The sequence below is a fragment of the Chaetodon trifascialis genome, chromosome 11 (genome assembly GCF_039877785.1).
Source record: "Chaetodon trifascialis isolate fChaTrf1 chromosome 11, fChaTrf1.hap1, whole genome shotgun sequence".
Lineage (NCBI taxonomy): Eukaryota > Metazoa > Chordata > Actinopteri > Chaetodontiformes > Chaetodontidae > Chaetodon > Chaetodon trifascialis.
Window position 1 is genome coordinate 17,577,794 of NC_092066.1, and position 17,121 is coordinate 17,594,914.

Here is a 17,121-nt window from a genome sequence, read left to right on the forward strand (position 1 = left end):
ACCAGGGTCAGCCCCCCACGAAGCACGCAAGAGTGGCTTAATATACAGATTTATTGGGGAATGTAATGGGAGTTCTGCAGAGCAAACACGGGGATATTTGCTGACATACACCGAAAACACTTTTGTCACATTGTAGAAATAAGAAAATAAGTAGAAATACTGTATTACAATTTTCACAATCATATTCCCTTTGTGTTTTTTAATAAAGGGGAGATGGCTAATTCTCAGATTTTTCACATTCAATTCATTTTTAACCTTGACTAGAAAAATATGTATATAACAGTCACCAACAGTTCCATCAAAATATCACATAAAAATCAAACATTAAAATCAATGGTTATAAAACTGGCACAGCAGCAAGTGTCTCATTGATTCCTTTTGATTAATTACTTCCGTTAATTACTTAAAACATTATCAGTTATCAGTCGTGTACAGTACCTTAGTGATGAAATTATTTTTTCTTTTCAAACATTAAATTCCAACAACAAAGTCACGTTTTCAGACAAAGAGCATGAAGAGTTCATGATGCATTAAAGGGACACAGAAATGGTTAAGTCAGATTCTCTGGTTAACTAACACACTCTCTTGCTCCCTGCTCTCTCTCTCTCTCTCTCTCTCTCTCTCTCTCTCTCTCACACACACACATATACACACACACACAAATTTTAAAAACAGACACAGAAACTTCTGCTTCTCTCTTCCACGGGAAGAATTCGAACAAAGCGACAGAATTGCAGCAGTGGAAAGCTTCCTGTCTTGGAAATACAACAGTCTCTCGCCCAATAATGTCTCACAACTTTCTAACCTTAAAAGAAGACTGTCTTTACTCACAGTGAAGCAGAAGATTCGTCCAGTGTGTTCAGGCTCAGACCTGACTATACTGTATCTGTATGACGTATCTGGATACTGGATCAGATAATAAAAACAACAAAGAGACCATTCTCAGTGTCCAGTGATGTAGTTGCATTGTGTATGCCAGTGGCACCATGTAGTTAGCAAGACATCCAGTCATCTGAAAGGGACACGTTCACATTTTGGGAAATACACTTATTCACTTCCCTGCTGAGGGTTGGAGTCAGTTAGTTATCTTAGCTTAGCGTAAAGACTGGAAACAGGTAGCATGTATTCTGGTCATCATGTGAGGCTGCCAGGCAAAACCACAATGTGTCATTTCTACACTGCGGATTAAACCAAATCAGATTAAATGTGTTAACGAGTAAGCTTCAGAGGATTTTTCCCTTTGAGCAGAGCCAGTCTTTGTGCTAAGCTAAGTAAGCCAACAGCTGTCACTACCTTCATATTTACCGTACAGACAGGAAAGTGGTATCAATCCTCTTATTTAACTCTCGGCAATAGCGCAAATAAGTGTATTATACTATTATTAGCTTATCCCTTTAACAGGAGCCTGTGGCTCAAGTTCCAGCTTTGTGACATGACAATCCAAGTCCAGTGTGTTTGTCTGTTTGGAAGAGGTGAATCAAATTGATGAGAACTTCACGTATGAGCAGCTCACAGTGTCGTTGCAGTCGGAGGCCTCGGCTTTGAGGCTCCCGGATTTGTCGCTGGCATCCAGCAGGTCTGAGCTGAGCCCAGGCTAAGTGTGCGTTAAGGCTTGTCGGGGGTCTTAGGTTTAGTCTGCGCAGCAGTTAGCCTGTTTGTGCTAGAGGGGAGCAGAGACGTAGGGCTGTGGATCGCTGGCGTAGGTGACAGTGGATGGCCTGGGGGGCCAGTCGGTGTCGTCCTGCAGCTCCAGGGCCAGGTGCATGTAGCGCGCCCTTGGTGGTTTGTTTCTCCGACAGAACAGCCAGGAGAGGAAGGACGAGCCCCAGCGGTCATTGGCCACCTGGGGACACGTAAAGCGTGAACATTAGAAAGAAAGAAATAGTTAGTCAGCCAGTAATGTGGATGTTTGTGCATCATCTCTGCTGAATGCACGAGGAAGCCTCTTCAAAGTCGTAGTTTTGTGATTGAATCACCTGATGATATTACACTTACATACACTACTATTACACTTATATATTACACTTACTGCATTAAGATTAAAAGCTTTCCTCAGATAACTTGTTTATTTTTTTGTTAAGAGACTTTATTAATCACAACAAAATCATAAGTTGCAGTAACTTGTCAAGATCTGTAGTCTGATAGATTTATGAAATGATCCAGAAATGGTGAAAAGGATTCTTTTAGATTTAGTCTCTTGATTACTGATACAGCAGCCACGTGTCACAGGTCATACAAGGAAAACATGAAGCAAGAGTCCCTGTAGGAATGTGCAGAAATCTTTCTATAAAGTGAGAACAGAGTAAAAGAAAAGAGTGTAGTCAAAAGCTTCCAACCTGAGGTGAGCCAGCAGAGGGGGACTCTTTGGGGTGATTTAGCCCCTGATTGCCTCTGAAAATTAGCTTCCACAAGATGATGTCAAGGATCAAAATCTACGGGAGATTTCAGCGGGAACTTGAGAATCAGCTGATCATGACGATTGGATTGCAGCCACAGAAACGCACAAAGAAACAACTCACATAGAAAAAATGATTCATTGACTTCAGTGATCAGGCAGAGGTGCACTACTGAGCACTGAGTCAGTAGGAAAAAACAATCAATGCGTGCAAATCCCAGTTTTCTAATGAAAAAGGGAGATGGGCGATGAGAGCGTGCAGAGCGTGACGTCTCTGAAGCATACCTCCAGCAGGAAAGACACAGCCGCGTTCCCTATGACAATGACGACCAGTGTGACGCGCCAGTCGTGGGGGACACACACGATCTGAGTGGAGGCAGAGCAGCAGGAAGAGCACTGAATGTAACACCACACACACACACATACACACACACTGTTCCTACACCTTTGCTCTTCTGTCAAATGCAGTGTATTTTCGGTTTCGACTTTTCAAATCTAAAGCCTGAACACGAATTATATCTTGTAAACCGTCCTGAAAAATGTGAAAAACAGAGTTTACCTCCAAGGCTCTGTAGATGGCAGGAACAGGGTACAGCATGATGAAGAGGAGAAAAGTACACAGACCAACACAGGACAGCATGAACGGCCCTCATGAGAGAAAAATACAGCAATTCAGCAGGTTATTTCCATCACTCACACTGTATATACAGGAAGGGATTAGTGCGTGTAGAGGCTGTAATTGTCCACAATTGTATATTAAACTAATATTGAAGTGATGAAAAAAATGAATTTAGAAAAGGAAAGGATGCTCGTAGGAAAATTAATGAAAATGCGCCCAGAAAATTTAAGCTCGATTTGTGCCGACAGTCATTTTTCTGCAAACACATCGCGCTGATGGTCCAGGAAGTCTTACAGTTCTTGTAGCTTGGCTGTCTGAAGGGCTTCCCCTTGGACAAAATGATGGCCACAGCCAAATACTGGAAGGAGGAGACGTAGAAGAGGGTGGTGTTCTCGTAGTTCTTGATGTTTTTGTGGTCCTGAGGGGTTGTTGTTGCGTTCGGGCTGGGAGAGAAACTGGAGCTGGAAACGCTGCAGGCGCTACAGGAGACGACAGGAGAGGAGAAGCAGAGTATTAGCACAAAGCAGAAAGCAGATGTGTCAGACACAAAGCCTGATGATGTGACTGAATTTACATTTTTAAAATCTGGAGGCAGTGCACAGAGGTCAGGAGGGTCAAAGCTGGAGAGCAGGCCAAGATGAAAGACTGCGTGAAGTAGCATTTACATACATTTACTGATCGGTGATTGACTGATTCATCCGGCAGGTGCTCGTTTTGGACACGTTACTCACTCTGACTGAGGCGTCCACTTCTCGTACCAGCTCTGCTGCTGGACTAAGAGGAAAGCCAGGACCTGAAACACCAGACAGGTGATGATCTGGGTCAGAACTGAGCAGAGCAGCGGGCCAGAGATCAGGCTGGACGGTGGGCGACGCAACACCAGCTCCTTCCACGCCGGGTTCAGACTCACTGAAGAAAGAAACGATCAGTGAGCGGCTTGAGTTACAGCACATGAGGGACGTAAAGACATTAAATCAGACTGCTTTCATGTCTCTCTCTCCCTCTCCCTCTCTCTCTCTCTCTTCATGCCACTCACTCGTGAAGGCAATGACGAGGATGATGGCGATGTCGATGAAGAGGAACTGGAAGTCTCCCAAGTTGCTGAGAATCTACAAACATCAGAAGAAACATCATATTCAGATCTCAAAGAGGAAAAGTGAACTGCCAAGGGGTTGTTAAAGGTGCTTTAACAAAATGTGGAGCATTGCAATGTTGCAGATAAGTAAGCGTGGAAGAATGAGGAGCAGCGGCGCCTTTACCGAGTAGAGCAGCGTGACACTGAGGTACTGGATGATGCTGCACAGAGCCATGAACTTGAAGACGCAGAACGATGTGATGAGGGCAGCTCGGCCCTCCCTTTGGAGGGAAAGATGCTTTGGTTATATTTCTAAGATGTATACGTCTCTGTTCTGATGTTCCTGAGCGAGCGAGCTGCTACCTGATGAGGTTGGGGACACAGCAGATGTTTGGGGTGGAGGAGGTGAAGGGTGAAGCAACAGAGGCCTCCAGCTCAGACAGGGAGATCCCACTGTGAGCTCTCTTCAAAGCCTGAGACAGAGAGAAAACGCCACGAGTGGAAATCACTTTACAATCCAATATCATCCAGAGGAGGTGGAGCTTTTGTTTTTGTTTTTTGTTTTAATGTTCGCTGAGTGACTTTGACTCCTCTACATTTAGGTGCTTGTTACTTCAAAGAACAGGGTTTTACATGTAATACGTTAAGCATAATAAAGTCATAGAACACACTTACTCCACAGTCATTCGCGCCATCACCACACATGCCAACAGTGTAGCTGGGGGGTAAACAAAGAGAGTGGAAGTTGTACATTTCTCTGTTAATCTATAAAATCGTGAACTCCAACAGACAGAAAGCATCAGCAGATTGAAACCGAAGCCACAGACAGAAGAGAGACTCACTCGATGCTCTGCAGGATCTCCACTAGCTGAGTCTTCTGGTCTGGAGCCATGCGGGCAAACACGGTGCCTCTCAGCACGAGCTGCAGCGCCCCCATGTGGAGAGGCAGAGAAACATCCAAAGAACATTCACTCAAGCACTGTGCCTAAGTACAAATCTGAGGCGCTTGAATATTTTGTTTTCATGCCACTTTCTACTTTTACTCCAGTACATTTCATGTTACTTAAGGACCATTATCAATGCAGGAGTACTTGACAACCTGAGTACTTCCTCTACCACTGTCTGAACGCATGACAGCAGTGGAGTAAGACAGAAACCATCCATCCATCCGTCCATCCATCCATCCATTTTCTATACCGCCTATCCCTTTCGGGGTTGCGGGGGGCTGGAGCCTATCCCAGATGTCAACAGGCGAGAGGCGGGGTACACCCTAGACCAGGCGCCAGTCGATCGCAGGGCAACACACAAGACAGACAGTCATTCACGTTCACACACACCTGAGGGCAATTTAAAGTCACCAATTAACCTAATGAATTAACCTAATGAGCATGTTTTTGGTCTGTGGGAGGAAGCCGGAGTGCCCGGAGAGAACCCACGCATGCATGGGAAGAACATGCAAACTTCAGAGCATACAGAAACAGACAGAAACCAACCTAAACTTATTTGTCTGTAAGAGATTTCGAATACAATTACATTTTGTCATTTGGCAGACGCTTCTATCCAAAGCGACGTACATTCACACACTTTAAAGCTATTTAAACCAAATACTGATCTGAATATGTAAACATTCATGTGTCGGAAGATGGGCCTGTACCTTTTGGACGAGCTGAGGGAAGTGCTCAGTGATAACAGCAAAGGCTCTGCCATTCACAGCAAAGTGATAGTTCTGTTCCTGCTGAGTAACTGGCTTGTCATATGCCTCCTCCTCCAGGTTTATCTCCACCGTCTGTCAGACAGAGGATGAGTCAGTCATCACTAGAACACCGGAAAACCTCCAGACTGTATCAGCTCTCCTGACCAATGTCGCCCTTTGGTCTTTTTTGTCGCCCTGTGCTCTTATCTGACTGATACATGTAGTAACTGGAGAAATGTGAGTAACAAGCTCTGCAACAATGACTGAGTCATCAGTCGCTGTTGGTATGAAAATGATGATGTCTTGGAGAGCCAAGTGAAAGCTGATACATGATCTTTTTCCATCACAGTGTTATTGTGGTTATATAAATGTAATCATGGTGCTGTTAGCCTACTGCCAGACTGCCCTTAATAGAGATGCGTGGCTCCCTTTGTGGGCTGAAGGCTGAAGAGCAAACAGTTTAACTGCGGTGAAAATGCTGTTTTTTGAAGGCTAAAGGCCTGAGGCAGAATATTTGAATATTTAAAAGATCTTTTTTGAATAAATTCTGACTTTTGTACATTACAGCACTGTGGAGGTATTGGAAACTGGACCACACCAACTGGAAACAATCTTACACAGCAGCTTATTCTACAAAAAGTATAACACTAACAATATTATTGTAGCCGAATCTTTCTGTGCAACTGTGAATGAATGAATGAATGAATGAATGAATGAATAGACATGCAAGAGCTTTAATTGATTTCTTCCTTCCTCTGGCTCTGAGGCTTTCTGTCTCACCTGATTGTCTCTGATCGTCTGAGCCGTGTTTTCAGTGTAATGCCATGTGATGCTAGCGGGGTGGAGATCCTTCGGAGGCACAGCATCTACTATAATGACCTTCTCATGTGCACGGACCATCCCGCAGTCTCGAGCCACCGATATCGCCGTCAACATGTTGTCACCTAACAGAGGAGTCATACGATGTCAGGCATTAGCGCGATCATGACACAGCAGGAGAACGAGCGATGAACTGATTTACCTGTGACCATCAAAGTGCGGATGTTGGCTTGTCGCAACTGCAGTAAAACCCCAGCTGTCTCCTCTTTGATTTTGTTCTGCATGATGATCAAACCAAGGAACTCCATGTTGGTTTCTATCAGGTCCCTAAAAGCCACAAAACACACATTTCACCAGCGGACTCCTGGTACTGGCATTCACGAGCATTTACATTTACTTCATTTGTCAGAACGATGGCTAACATGCACAGAAAGGAACTTGTTGCTTTTCATCAAATGATGGTCATGAGGGCTTGTAAATCTCACAGGATAATCATAACAGATCGGATCATAAATCAGATCATAAATATCAGGGCCAGTCCCTGATTACCGTTACGCCCTTTAAAACAAATTGCACCATATCTTGTGGCTGTGTTACATGATGATAAGTTGAGGCTTGTGTTTTGTTAATGCTTCTTCTTCTGTGGAGGATTGCCTGCAAGTTGTTGTGAGTTTTCTCATGTTTCAGATGTTTGGAACATTGTCTTCTCTGCCACAGCAGCAACGTAAATATTTGGACATTTATGTCATTTGGTCTATGTTTGTCCAGTTATCAGTGGAACTGCGTCCTCCTGACATCAATGGTAAGTACAAGCTACAGGCTGGGATGTCTGTGTAATGCATCTGTCAACAGCTACGAGTGCTGCGGTCAGTGAGTAATTACCTGCTAAGGCTCTGGACTTTGTGCCAGGAGAGTTTGGACTCCAGCTGCTGATGTGCCAGGGCAATAACCCTGAACCCCTGCCTAGTGTAGGTCTCCAGAGTCTCTGTGAAACTCTGTGGGACTGAAGAGGAGGACAAAGCCACGTCATCCGGGCCTTTGTTACACGACTTCTGTATGCAGGGATGAGGCATAGAGGCCGTACCCAAAGAAACTGAGTGGTTTTTGTATTTCCTTGTCAATTATTTTGTGTGTCTTTTCAAGATGCTGGATGAATGGAGGGAATATCCAGCCAAACCATTAACATACAGACGTGTCAGACCTGTGTGCGGCTTGCAGAGTCTGGCCACAACCTCCGGTGCTCCTTTCAAGTAAGCGTCCATGTGTTTCTCCCCCAACATGCGGACCACCACACTCATCCTCTGCAGGGCCGAGGAGAAGGGGAACTGACGCACAATACCAATCTCACAGGACTGAGGAGCAAAAGACAGACGTTGAATACACCGATCGGTTTTTACTTCACGGTCAGTTTGATATTGTGGCAAAAGGCTTATTTGGTCTATTGCCAAGCCTGGATCTGTTGAACAAACAGTAATAAAATCTGCCTAACAGCTCCAGGACATCAGTGCTGACAACCAGGAAACAGTCCAGCATATAACGCTCCATAAAACTACAATCTGTTGTTTTTACACTTACACAGAGATGCTGTAAGACAGATTTTGTTACCTTTGGACAGAGCCAGGCTGTTACCCTGCTTCCACTCTTCAGCTAAGCTAAGCTAAGCTAACTCGCAGTTGGCAGCAGGCACGGCGCCAGGATTTCAATTTTGGGTGGGTCACAGTTACTTTGGGTGGGCTTCTTAATTACAAAATGTAACACTGTTTCCAACTGGTAGTCTCACTTAAACAAAAATGACTGGTATGCTGTGGAGGGCGACTAGTACATCTAGCTGATTATGACATGTTCGAAATCTTTTTAAAAAACATTTTCAATGCTCTAGCTTATTATTTCACCGCGACAGTTTGTATTTATTACAAGTGGCACGCGCGGCTTATCTCGTTATCTATATTTTCACTACGGATCAAGTGGTTCAATACATTAATTCATAAGGAAAACAGACATTTAAATGCCTGTTAATTCATTTTTATTTGATCTGACTGGATTACACTTTAAATTGATTGCAAGGAGAGAGAAACAGAGCGATCAGAGTACTGGGTGAGCTACAATGACTTTCAACAGGAGAGAGGGTGTTCATTCATGACCTTTACTGTCTGTGACGGTAGAAGACAAGTCAGGCAGGAGTATTTAGCTCTACCTCCTGTATTGTCTACATTTTCTACAAGTTTTATTTTCGATGGGAAATGCATTTGCAGGTATAGAAAATGAGCATAATGTGTCTGGGGTGACCAATGATGGCCCGCTGTGACTGGACTAGACCTCACGTGATAATAGCCGAATAAGTGTTGTATTTTTATTTTTATTTTCAAATGCAAATGTTTTGTTTTAAAGGTTTTATTAAAATGCTGATTTTAATCATTAAAAATAAATGTTAAGAAAATTCTCCAAGTCATTGAGGGTGGGGGCCCAGGCCTGTCAGACCCAACCCTAACGCCGCGCCTGGTTGGCAGCAGCTTTTTATTTAACGCACAGACATGAGAGCTGTATAAACCTTCTCCTCTAACTCCCGGCAAGAAGATGAACATGGCTATTTCCCAAATTTTCTAGTTGCTTGCTAACTAAAGTAACTAAAATGCTAACTTAATGAAAAAAGAAAAACTTACTGATAATTCAGACAGCTCCTGGAAATAAAAGGATTGAATGAGATTAGAATTGTGAAATCACATAGGAATATATTTCATACACTGCTCATACAATAATGAGACGAACCATGTTCTGAGTCAGTGGGTTCTTCTGATTGGCCTCAGGGGCTGTCTGCTTCGGAGGGCGCACAACTGTGGGCATTATGGGATTGTGGAGAGCAGTCTCTTCCTCTGTGGGCTCCTCCAGGATCTAAAAATGACATCATTTAATATCATGAGTTGATCTTAGAGACGCTATTACACTAAACCCGGTGTGACACTCTCAGTCCCTGCTTCCTCTTGACAGGAGGAGGCATTTTCTGCTGTTCATGCTGGAGTATCCATGGGACCAGACTTGAAACATTTTAGCCAAGAAGAACTGGCTCTGCCAAGGCGACAAGCGTGGTGCTGCATAATTCATGAACAGACTGGTGTCTGTGCTCGTTGCAGTGCAGATGACCGAGCACGCTGGTGTAAACATTGAATCTTTGCTTACCCAGCCCGTAGCGCTGAACATCTTGAGGTCTAAAGGGTCTCCGGAGAGCTCGCCCTCGATCTTGGTCAGTGAGTGGCAGGTGGCCATGCAGGCCACAAATGCAGAGTCCACCAGACTTTCTTTAGCTACATCAGACTCTGGAGGAGAAAAGCTGGAATAGAGAGGGAGGATCTCAAAAACTACAACACATAAACACAATATGTGCTACAGTCACACCCCTCTGGATGTGTAATTCTTATCTGTGTTATGGTTACTCTCAGGAAGCTGATACAGATGTGTGTGCAAAAGACCCAAATCCAAGAGCCTCTGTTACCTGCCATCATCAACTCTCTGAATACCCCACAGGTCCAAACCATCCTCAGTCAGAGTGCCAGTCTGAGGGGAAAAACAGACAGGTAACAATGCACATAAAGGTATCAGCTCAGGTACGCCTGACAGCACGAAATCAATTCTAACACCCGACGAGTCTCAGAAGTACAGAAATGTAATTTTGCACACACACTTTCTGAGGTATACAAATATGACACATGAATTAAGACGACTGTGAGCTTCAACATGTGTCCACAGGAATCCACCACTGTGTGTCCGCTATGCACTGAAAAGTCAAAAGTGTTCCAGGCAGGTATGAAACTGGTTTGGACGATCTGTACGATCACAAACCAAACCTCAACAAACGATTGTTTTCAGCATCAATTCTTCTGTTTGTTTTCTCAGTTAATCACGTGATCTAGGAAATGAAAATGAGGTTTGCAGGAATGAAAGCAGAGCCTGAACTTCTACCTTTTAAAACAGCATTTCCTGAATTCCAGACAAAAACAGAAAAATCACACAGCAAGAGCTGGCAGCTGTGTTCAGACTACCTTGTCAAAGCAAACCAGGTTAAGCTGACCACACATGTTGATCCTCTGAGGACTGATGCAAAAGATGCCGACTTGCTTCAGACGCCGCTGCGCATACACGATACCAGCTGTCATGGCCGCCGGCAAGGCCGGGGGCACGGTGATGGTGATGATGTCCAGGGACTCGACGATGATGGTTGCTGCTGGAACCTGGATGAGATCAAGAAGGAAAAGAGAAGGATTTCTACAGGATGATAGGAACAACCACGGCATCGCCAGCAGAATCAGAGATTTCTCTGAGGAAAAGGTTACTCTTCCTCTGTGAGAGCTGTAATACCTGTTTCATGATACTGAGGACGATGGTGTAGATGAAGCCGATCCCTGCCACCCCCACGAGGCACAACAAGAACAGGTAAGCGTCGCGGTACAGCTTGAAGTCTGTGGGTTTAGGGTAGAGGATGGAGCGCACCAGTTGGCCTTTCTCTGTACTGAAGCCTGCGGGAACACGGAGGCGATGATATTTGTAGGAGCTGAATATGTATTTACAACCCCTGAGGCTGAATATGAATATGAATAGCAAGCTGTTATCCCCATCTGTTTTTTCCATCTCACCTGTTCTGACCACAACAGCCTTCACCAGCTCACCAGTGTAGAAGCGGGTCTGGATAACACTGGTACCACAGAACAGGGTGTATCTCTTGTGTTCCTCCATGTCGTAGCTCACGGCAGCCTCCTCGCCTGAACTGGGCAGACTGGTCTTGGTAACTGGCACGCTCTCTCCTGAAGGTGGAGGGAGAAGTAACAGACATGCATCAAGCAAGCACAACTCAGAACAGGACAAGAGCTGCACAAGTGCAATGAAAATAATTAAGAAAACAAACTATTGCAAAACATAGCAGAACAACTAAGTTGCTGTGGATATAAATATTTACATTAAAGCCTTGAAATGAATTCAACTAATATAACTCTACTTTCACACTGCAAAATGCTCTTTTTGTTCACAGCTATGGTTTAATGTCATGTGAAAGAACTGACACTCTATGTTTTGAGGGAACATCAAGCCAACCAAATTACATTTTGTATTAACATAATGGAGAAATGCTGTGAGTTAACAGAGCTGGCAGGTTGATACTACACATAAGTTCCCTGGCAACATATTTCATTTGTTTACAGGCAATCCTGCCGGACACAAGCCGCTCACAGCATTGTTCAACTTTTTTGTGCTTATGTTTAGACACTGTCAGCACTTGATTAGGGAAAGATCAGTATCAATATCACTATAGTCCTGCACTTTGTATGTCCACCGTCCATCCCGACCACGTCCTTGTGACTCCAGCGTGCTCTATAGATGTGTTTGATTCACTCAAAGACACACTGTCTCTGAACATTGTGGAAACAATTCAGTAATAAAGAAATGTCGAGTATACAGGGCTGCACTGTGTGAGCCAAAAGAGGGCTGCAGATGGACTGACTGAGCTTGTATACAAGAGGACGTCGCCCAGCCCCACCCGCTCACACAGGCAGCAGCAAGGACTGTGCTGATGTGAGGAGGTACGTAGAAATAGGACCTGTCAGCATGCTCTCGTTAACGATGCAGGTTCCATGGATGAGCACAGCGTCGCAGGGCATGATCATCCCATTGGCTGGAATAACGATGACATCACCAGGCACAAGCTCTGTCGACATGGCCTGTTCAATATCTAGGAACAGCATTAAGAAGGAGAAGAGTGAAAATGATATCATATGTAGACTGATTCTCTGCAGGCGAGGATGAGGATCACAGATTAACAACTCATGGATTAGAGAATAATACAGATTTTCACAGCACTAATACACATTAACTCTGCTCGTGCAGTGTTAATGCTAATGTTGTCTGTAGCTCTGCTTTATCTTCACAGAGTGAAACTTGCCTTTATCTCCTCTGCACACGGAGACACGGAGCACGCTGTGCGCTGCCACCATGTCATGCAGCATCACAAATTGCTGGAATCAGAGAGACACTTCATCAAAGAGTGGGGAAAAAAAAACTCGACAAATGCACAAAATGCTGATTTTTCAAGAAATATTATTACAGGAGACTATTTACAGCCTTTCCCTAAAAACTGCTTTTACTGTGAGTTCTTTGTCTCACCTTCTTAACGGTATACAGTGAGGTAGCTATTGATATGACAGACATGATAACTATGGCTGTAGCATAATAGTAGTAGTCATCAGCACACCAGAGAATAACGCTGAAGAGCTGGAAGACGTAGAAAGGATTCAAGACCTGACAGAGGAAAAGAAAGACGATATTATTATTGTTGGCATATGCCAAAAGAGGAGGTGTCAGACGTGATATTACACAAAGAGCTCTAACTCACTTCCTTTATGAGGAGCATGAACAGAGAGGGCACCTGTACATCAATCTCATTCTCCCCGAAAAACAGCGCCCTGCCAAAAAAAAGAATTTGTCACGTTAACACGATCACATGCCTGTGAGGAAGTCAAGCTTCCAGTGAAGATACATGAAGTGTGTGTGCGTGTGTGTGTACCTGTACTCCTGCAGTGTCTTAGACAGACCAGCGCTGTGGTCAGAGTGGATGCTTGCACAGCTCGCCTTCACATCCTCCAAGCCTCTAGAAAAGTCACACACATTCATTTCTACTGTGGTCGTGCAGAGCCAGAGACATGTGTGTACAATGCATGTTGTAGCAGCTACTCGATTATGGAAATTTTGTTTATTTAGCAAAGAAATCTGACACAAGACTGTTAATAGCATTGCTTTTCAGTGGGACTCTTACTTATAAAATTCAAAGGTCTGCATCAGGTCATTCCAGTAGTACGTAACGTTGTGGTGGGTGAAGTAGTGGATCTAAGCGGGGGGGGAAAGCAGAGGTGGAGGAGGTGGTCAGAAATCTGCTGTGCAACAGCGAATGCATATCTTTAAAATGTGAATCTGGAATTATTTCAGTTTGAGGTACCTGAACAGGCTCTCTGTGGGCAAATTTCCCACAATGCTCCTCATGCACAGCGCAGATGCGGAGCTCTCTGTCTCCATTCGGCAGCTGAGCCGTGGGCGGCAGATCCAGGCTGTCGAAGGGTTTCCTCCCTGGAGCCAACATCACGTGTACTTTGGCTCGAAACCACTGCTTGAACTCATCCTGTGATAACAATGTGGAGAGTTACGTTTTTCCTTGGCTGGGAGACTGAATTTATCATTCGTAGTGTAATACGGTATGTGTGCCAAAGAATATAACAGGTGTCAGGATGATTTGTGAACAGCAGCAGCACAAGAGTGAACTCCAAATTGTGTGAAAGAAGAAACGGATTCCCACACATACTGTTTAACACACTACATTTAGCAGTGCTTTTACGAGCGTCTGCAGTGTCAAACAGGTGTTTTCCTTGCATGAAAACAACATACTTGAGGAAAAAAACTCATTAGAAATCCTCTAAAATAAGTAATCTACCATTTTCCTACCGTGGACCTGAGCAGCAGAGTGTGTGCGCCCTTCAGCGAGGTGTGTGTGCAGGTGCCCTTGACGCCCCACTCAGGCAGCCAGTAGAGCAGCAGCAGCAGGAGGCCCCCGGAGCACACGGCACCGACTCCCACCAGGATCATCTTCCACAGACAGGGCTGGTAGCCCCACACCTCCTGCACGGGCAGAGGCTCATGTTAACACGCTGACGGTGGGATGAACACGGGGCTCTGTGGCTTGTGACAGCTGGTGATACATCGGGTTTGTAACTGAATAATGACGATGTTTGGAGCCTGTCTGGCTGTGTGAAGCGGGACTTGTCAGCCTGCTTAAGATAAATCTGTTCTTTTCTGTATTTTCTTGTCAATAGATCATACACAAAGACCAAAACTAACAATATATTTGTGCGCTGTGTGTGTGAAAAGTTACCATTTGATGATGCATTGTTCAACAGAAACGACAATCACTCAGAGAACATAGGTTGCAGATTGGCGGTGATATTTACCATCTCATCCTCGAGGCCCTGGTTTATAATGGTCACCTCTTTTGTCTTCATTTTGCCAGAAGTGCAACAACTACAAAGACAAAGAGATATGACTTTGTTACAAAATCTCCAACAGACGCTTCACATACAGAAGCTTTCTTATCATAGAGGCTGACCCTGTCTGGTCAGCAAAGATGTTGCAACTTCAGTCTCGGTCAACGACATGAAAGGATTCACTTTTTATGGCTTCAGGAGCAAAAACAGGCCAAACGGGGAAAGAAAGTCAGTGATTTACTTGCTTTCTAACTCTAGAAGTTACTATTTGTCAGTGGAGACGAACAGCAGAGGTGGGGTGTGTTTGTATAGCATCAAACATAGAACGATTTCTCCTGAACCTGACTGAAGCCCAGCACCTGAAACACATGAAACCACATGAGAAGACAGTGGGCTCAAAGCCTCTGGCACCGCGCTTAAGAAAACAGCAGCTTCCATCGAGGGTTTCCCTCGTCAGTCTTGACGACTCATGTTTTCCTGGAACATTAGCTGACACAGAAGCTGCTGTTCTGCTTCATTAAGGCTGGATTGCAGATGTTTCTTTTTTTCCACCGTTTCAAAAAAGCATTAGCCGACTTACCTCCTTAGAATAACTGTGATCCCTCTGAACGTATAGTATTGAAAGATGCGTTCACAAGTCCGATCTGAGCCTCACGTTCACCTGTCTGCTCTACGCACATGCGTTGCAATCAATGTGACATTTGGTGTGATATAGTGTTGTGGTGTTAGGCATTGATCCAGTGCAGGATAGGCTGTAATACATAGAAACCTTTGCACTGTGTGCACATTTTATGATCAATAACTACACTTACAGTAATGCATGACTCACAGTCTGACCTGACATCACACCATGAACTGAAAAAAAAGCTTTCCTTCAAAGGGAAAACACATCAATCCAGATTAGGTGAGACACAATTTACTGACTGTTTAAGCACTGACCACATCTACGACAGACCTTAAGCATGGGAGCGTCTATGGCCTCATGAGACAAAAGCTACACTTTCATCCTTCGCTGTAAAAACTATGTAACTCCTCATACCACCGTGAGCACCATCCCCATCACGAGGGCCGGTGGTGACAGCACTATGCCGTGGAGACGCCTTTCTGCAGCTGGTCCTGCAAGACTTGAGGAGGTGACACAGTCAAATAAATGTAGCAAAACTTACGAGGAATCCTGTTTGAACCCCTGCTGCAGTCTGCCAGTGAGCCAGGACTGGGGATAAGATTTGTTTTTCCAGCAAGACAAAGAAGCCAAACATAAAACTTGAAGCTACAGGACTGGCCTCACAACAACTATGTTGAAATCCTCCAGGAGCCAAAGGAGGATTTCAATGCAATCTGGATTTGTGGCAGGCAGTCAGATTTTCTCTTCAGGCCCTGTAGCAACTTGACAGAACTTTCTATATAAATTTTGCTTCGAAGAATTGGGAGGATTTACAGATTCCAGATGTGCAGATCTATCCACGTAGACTGAAGTCGAGACTGATGCACAAGGTGCCTTCACTGACTTCAGATCAGGGGTTTATTCCACTTAAACTAGATTGGTAGAGATTTCATAATAACACTGGTCTGACGTGCCAACAAATCCCAATTAATCAAACACCACTCAGTTATAAATAAATAAAACAAAGTCAAGACGGGCTCACGTTGTTTGGACACTGAATTATTAACCAGGCTATTGCTCCAATGAGAACACAACCTAAAGTTTGCGCTATCCGAGGGGAAAGCAGAGGATTTCCACACTGTTGCAACACTGGATCATTTCACACCAAACACTGACTGAAGCCTTCTCACTCGCAGTTCGTGTCCTCAGACGCAGAGTCTGTTGCTGTTGAGCTCAGATGAAGCTCATGTGTAAACACGGCGCACATAAGCACACGTGATGTCCACAGACAATGAGTCTTTGAGTGAATGGACGGCTTACCGAGCGTCCCTCTCTTCTCTGTCAGCACATCACACGTCGCATAATCAGGTGAGTGAACCGCAGAACAGTCGCTGCATGGAAAGTTTGCTCGGACGTCCGCTGCGCCTCCACGCCGCACAGAGCCACGCTGCGCGCTGACCGGACCGTCCCAAACCGGTCCATTCACAAGGAAGTGGGAAAACAGGATGTGAGGTCATTAGAGGACACCGTGTTTGGGCTGAATTGCTTTATGTTGCCGCAACTCGGAGAGCTGCAGCAACGTGCGCAGGGAGCGGTGAAGCTGCAGGAGTCCGTCCGCGCAGCAGCGCTGCATCGGCTGCACAATGAGGCGTGTTTAGCTGCGAGGCTGGTGTTACTGCAGGTCAGTGGCAGAGGAGGAACAAGTCAGTGACTTGGCGGAGATTTCAGCAAGTCCTCGGATAACCTTTCTTTATCACAGATGTTACAAGTAAACTCAGAAACACAGCTGCTTTTATAATTAGAAAATTACACGTGGATGAAATCTTCATCTTTTCACATAATAGAGCTACATAATGTGAAAATAAATCAGGGTTCTTCCATAATAATGATAGATTTAATGGTTTAAA

At 44.7% G+C, this 17,121-nt stretch overlaps 1 protein-coding gene across 1 annotated transcript; it reads right to left on the bottom strand.

The window, feature by feature from the left end:
* Positions 1-40: 40 nt before the first annotated feature.
* On the bottom strand, positions 41-16,640 carry LOC139338844 (polyamine-transporting ATPase 13A3-like). The gene is made up of 31 exons (XM_070974121.1): positions 16,535-16,640; positions 14,578-14,647; positions 14,075-14,248; positions 13,575-13,754; positions 13,395-13,465; positions 13,146-13,229; positions 12,975-13,044; positions 12,746-12,880; positions 12,525-12,597; positions 12,183-12,314; positions 11,227-11,394; positions 10,952-11,109; positions 10,636-10,824; positions 10,089-10,150; positions 9,776-9,926; positions 9,353-9,490; positions 7,803-7,953; positions 7,484-7,604; positions 6,804-6,928; positions 6,506-6,726; positions 5,744-5,854; positions 4,932-5,011; positions 4,765-4,807; positions 4,453-4,562; positions 4,274-4,370; positions 4,051-4,123; positions 3,746-3,923; positions 3,309-3,493; positions 2,955-3,043; positions 2,681-2,761; positions 41-1,843 (listed from the first exon to the last, which is right to left on the bottom strand). The coding sequence occupies exons 2-31, from the start codon at positions 14,626-14,628 to the stop codon at positions 1,661-1,663; spliced, it is 3,684 nt and encodes a 1,227-aa protein (XP_070830222.1). The 5' UTR covers positions 14,629-14,647; positions 16,535-16,640; the 3' UTR covers positions 41-1,660.
* Between the last annotated feature and the right edge of the window lie 481 nt (positions 16,641-17,121).

Excerpts from the sequence above, each read along its gene's own strand:
- LOC139338844 (XM_070974121.1), bottom strand. The coding sequence starts at position 14,628 with ATGAAGACAAAAGAGGTGACCATTATAAACCAGGGCCTCGAGGATGAG. Across the intron at positions 13,230-13,394 it reads CAGACCTTTGAATTTTATAA|AGGCTTGGAGGATGTGAAGG; the intron begins GTAAGAGTCCCA and ends TGACTTTTCTAG. Across the intron at positions 5,012-5,743 it reads TCCCTCAGCTCGTCCAAAAG|CTCGTGCTGAGAGGCACCGT; the intron begins GTACAGGCCCAT and ends GGGGCGCTGCAG.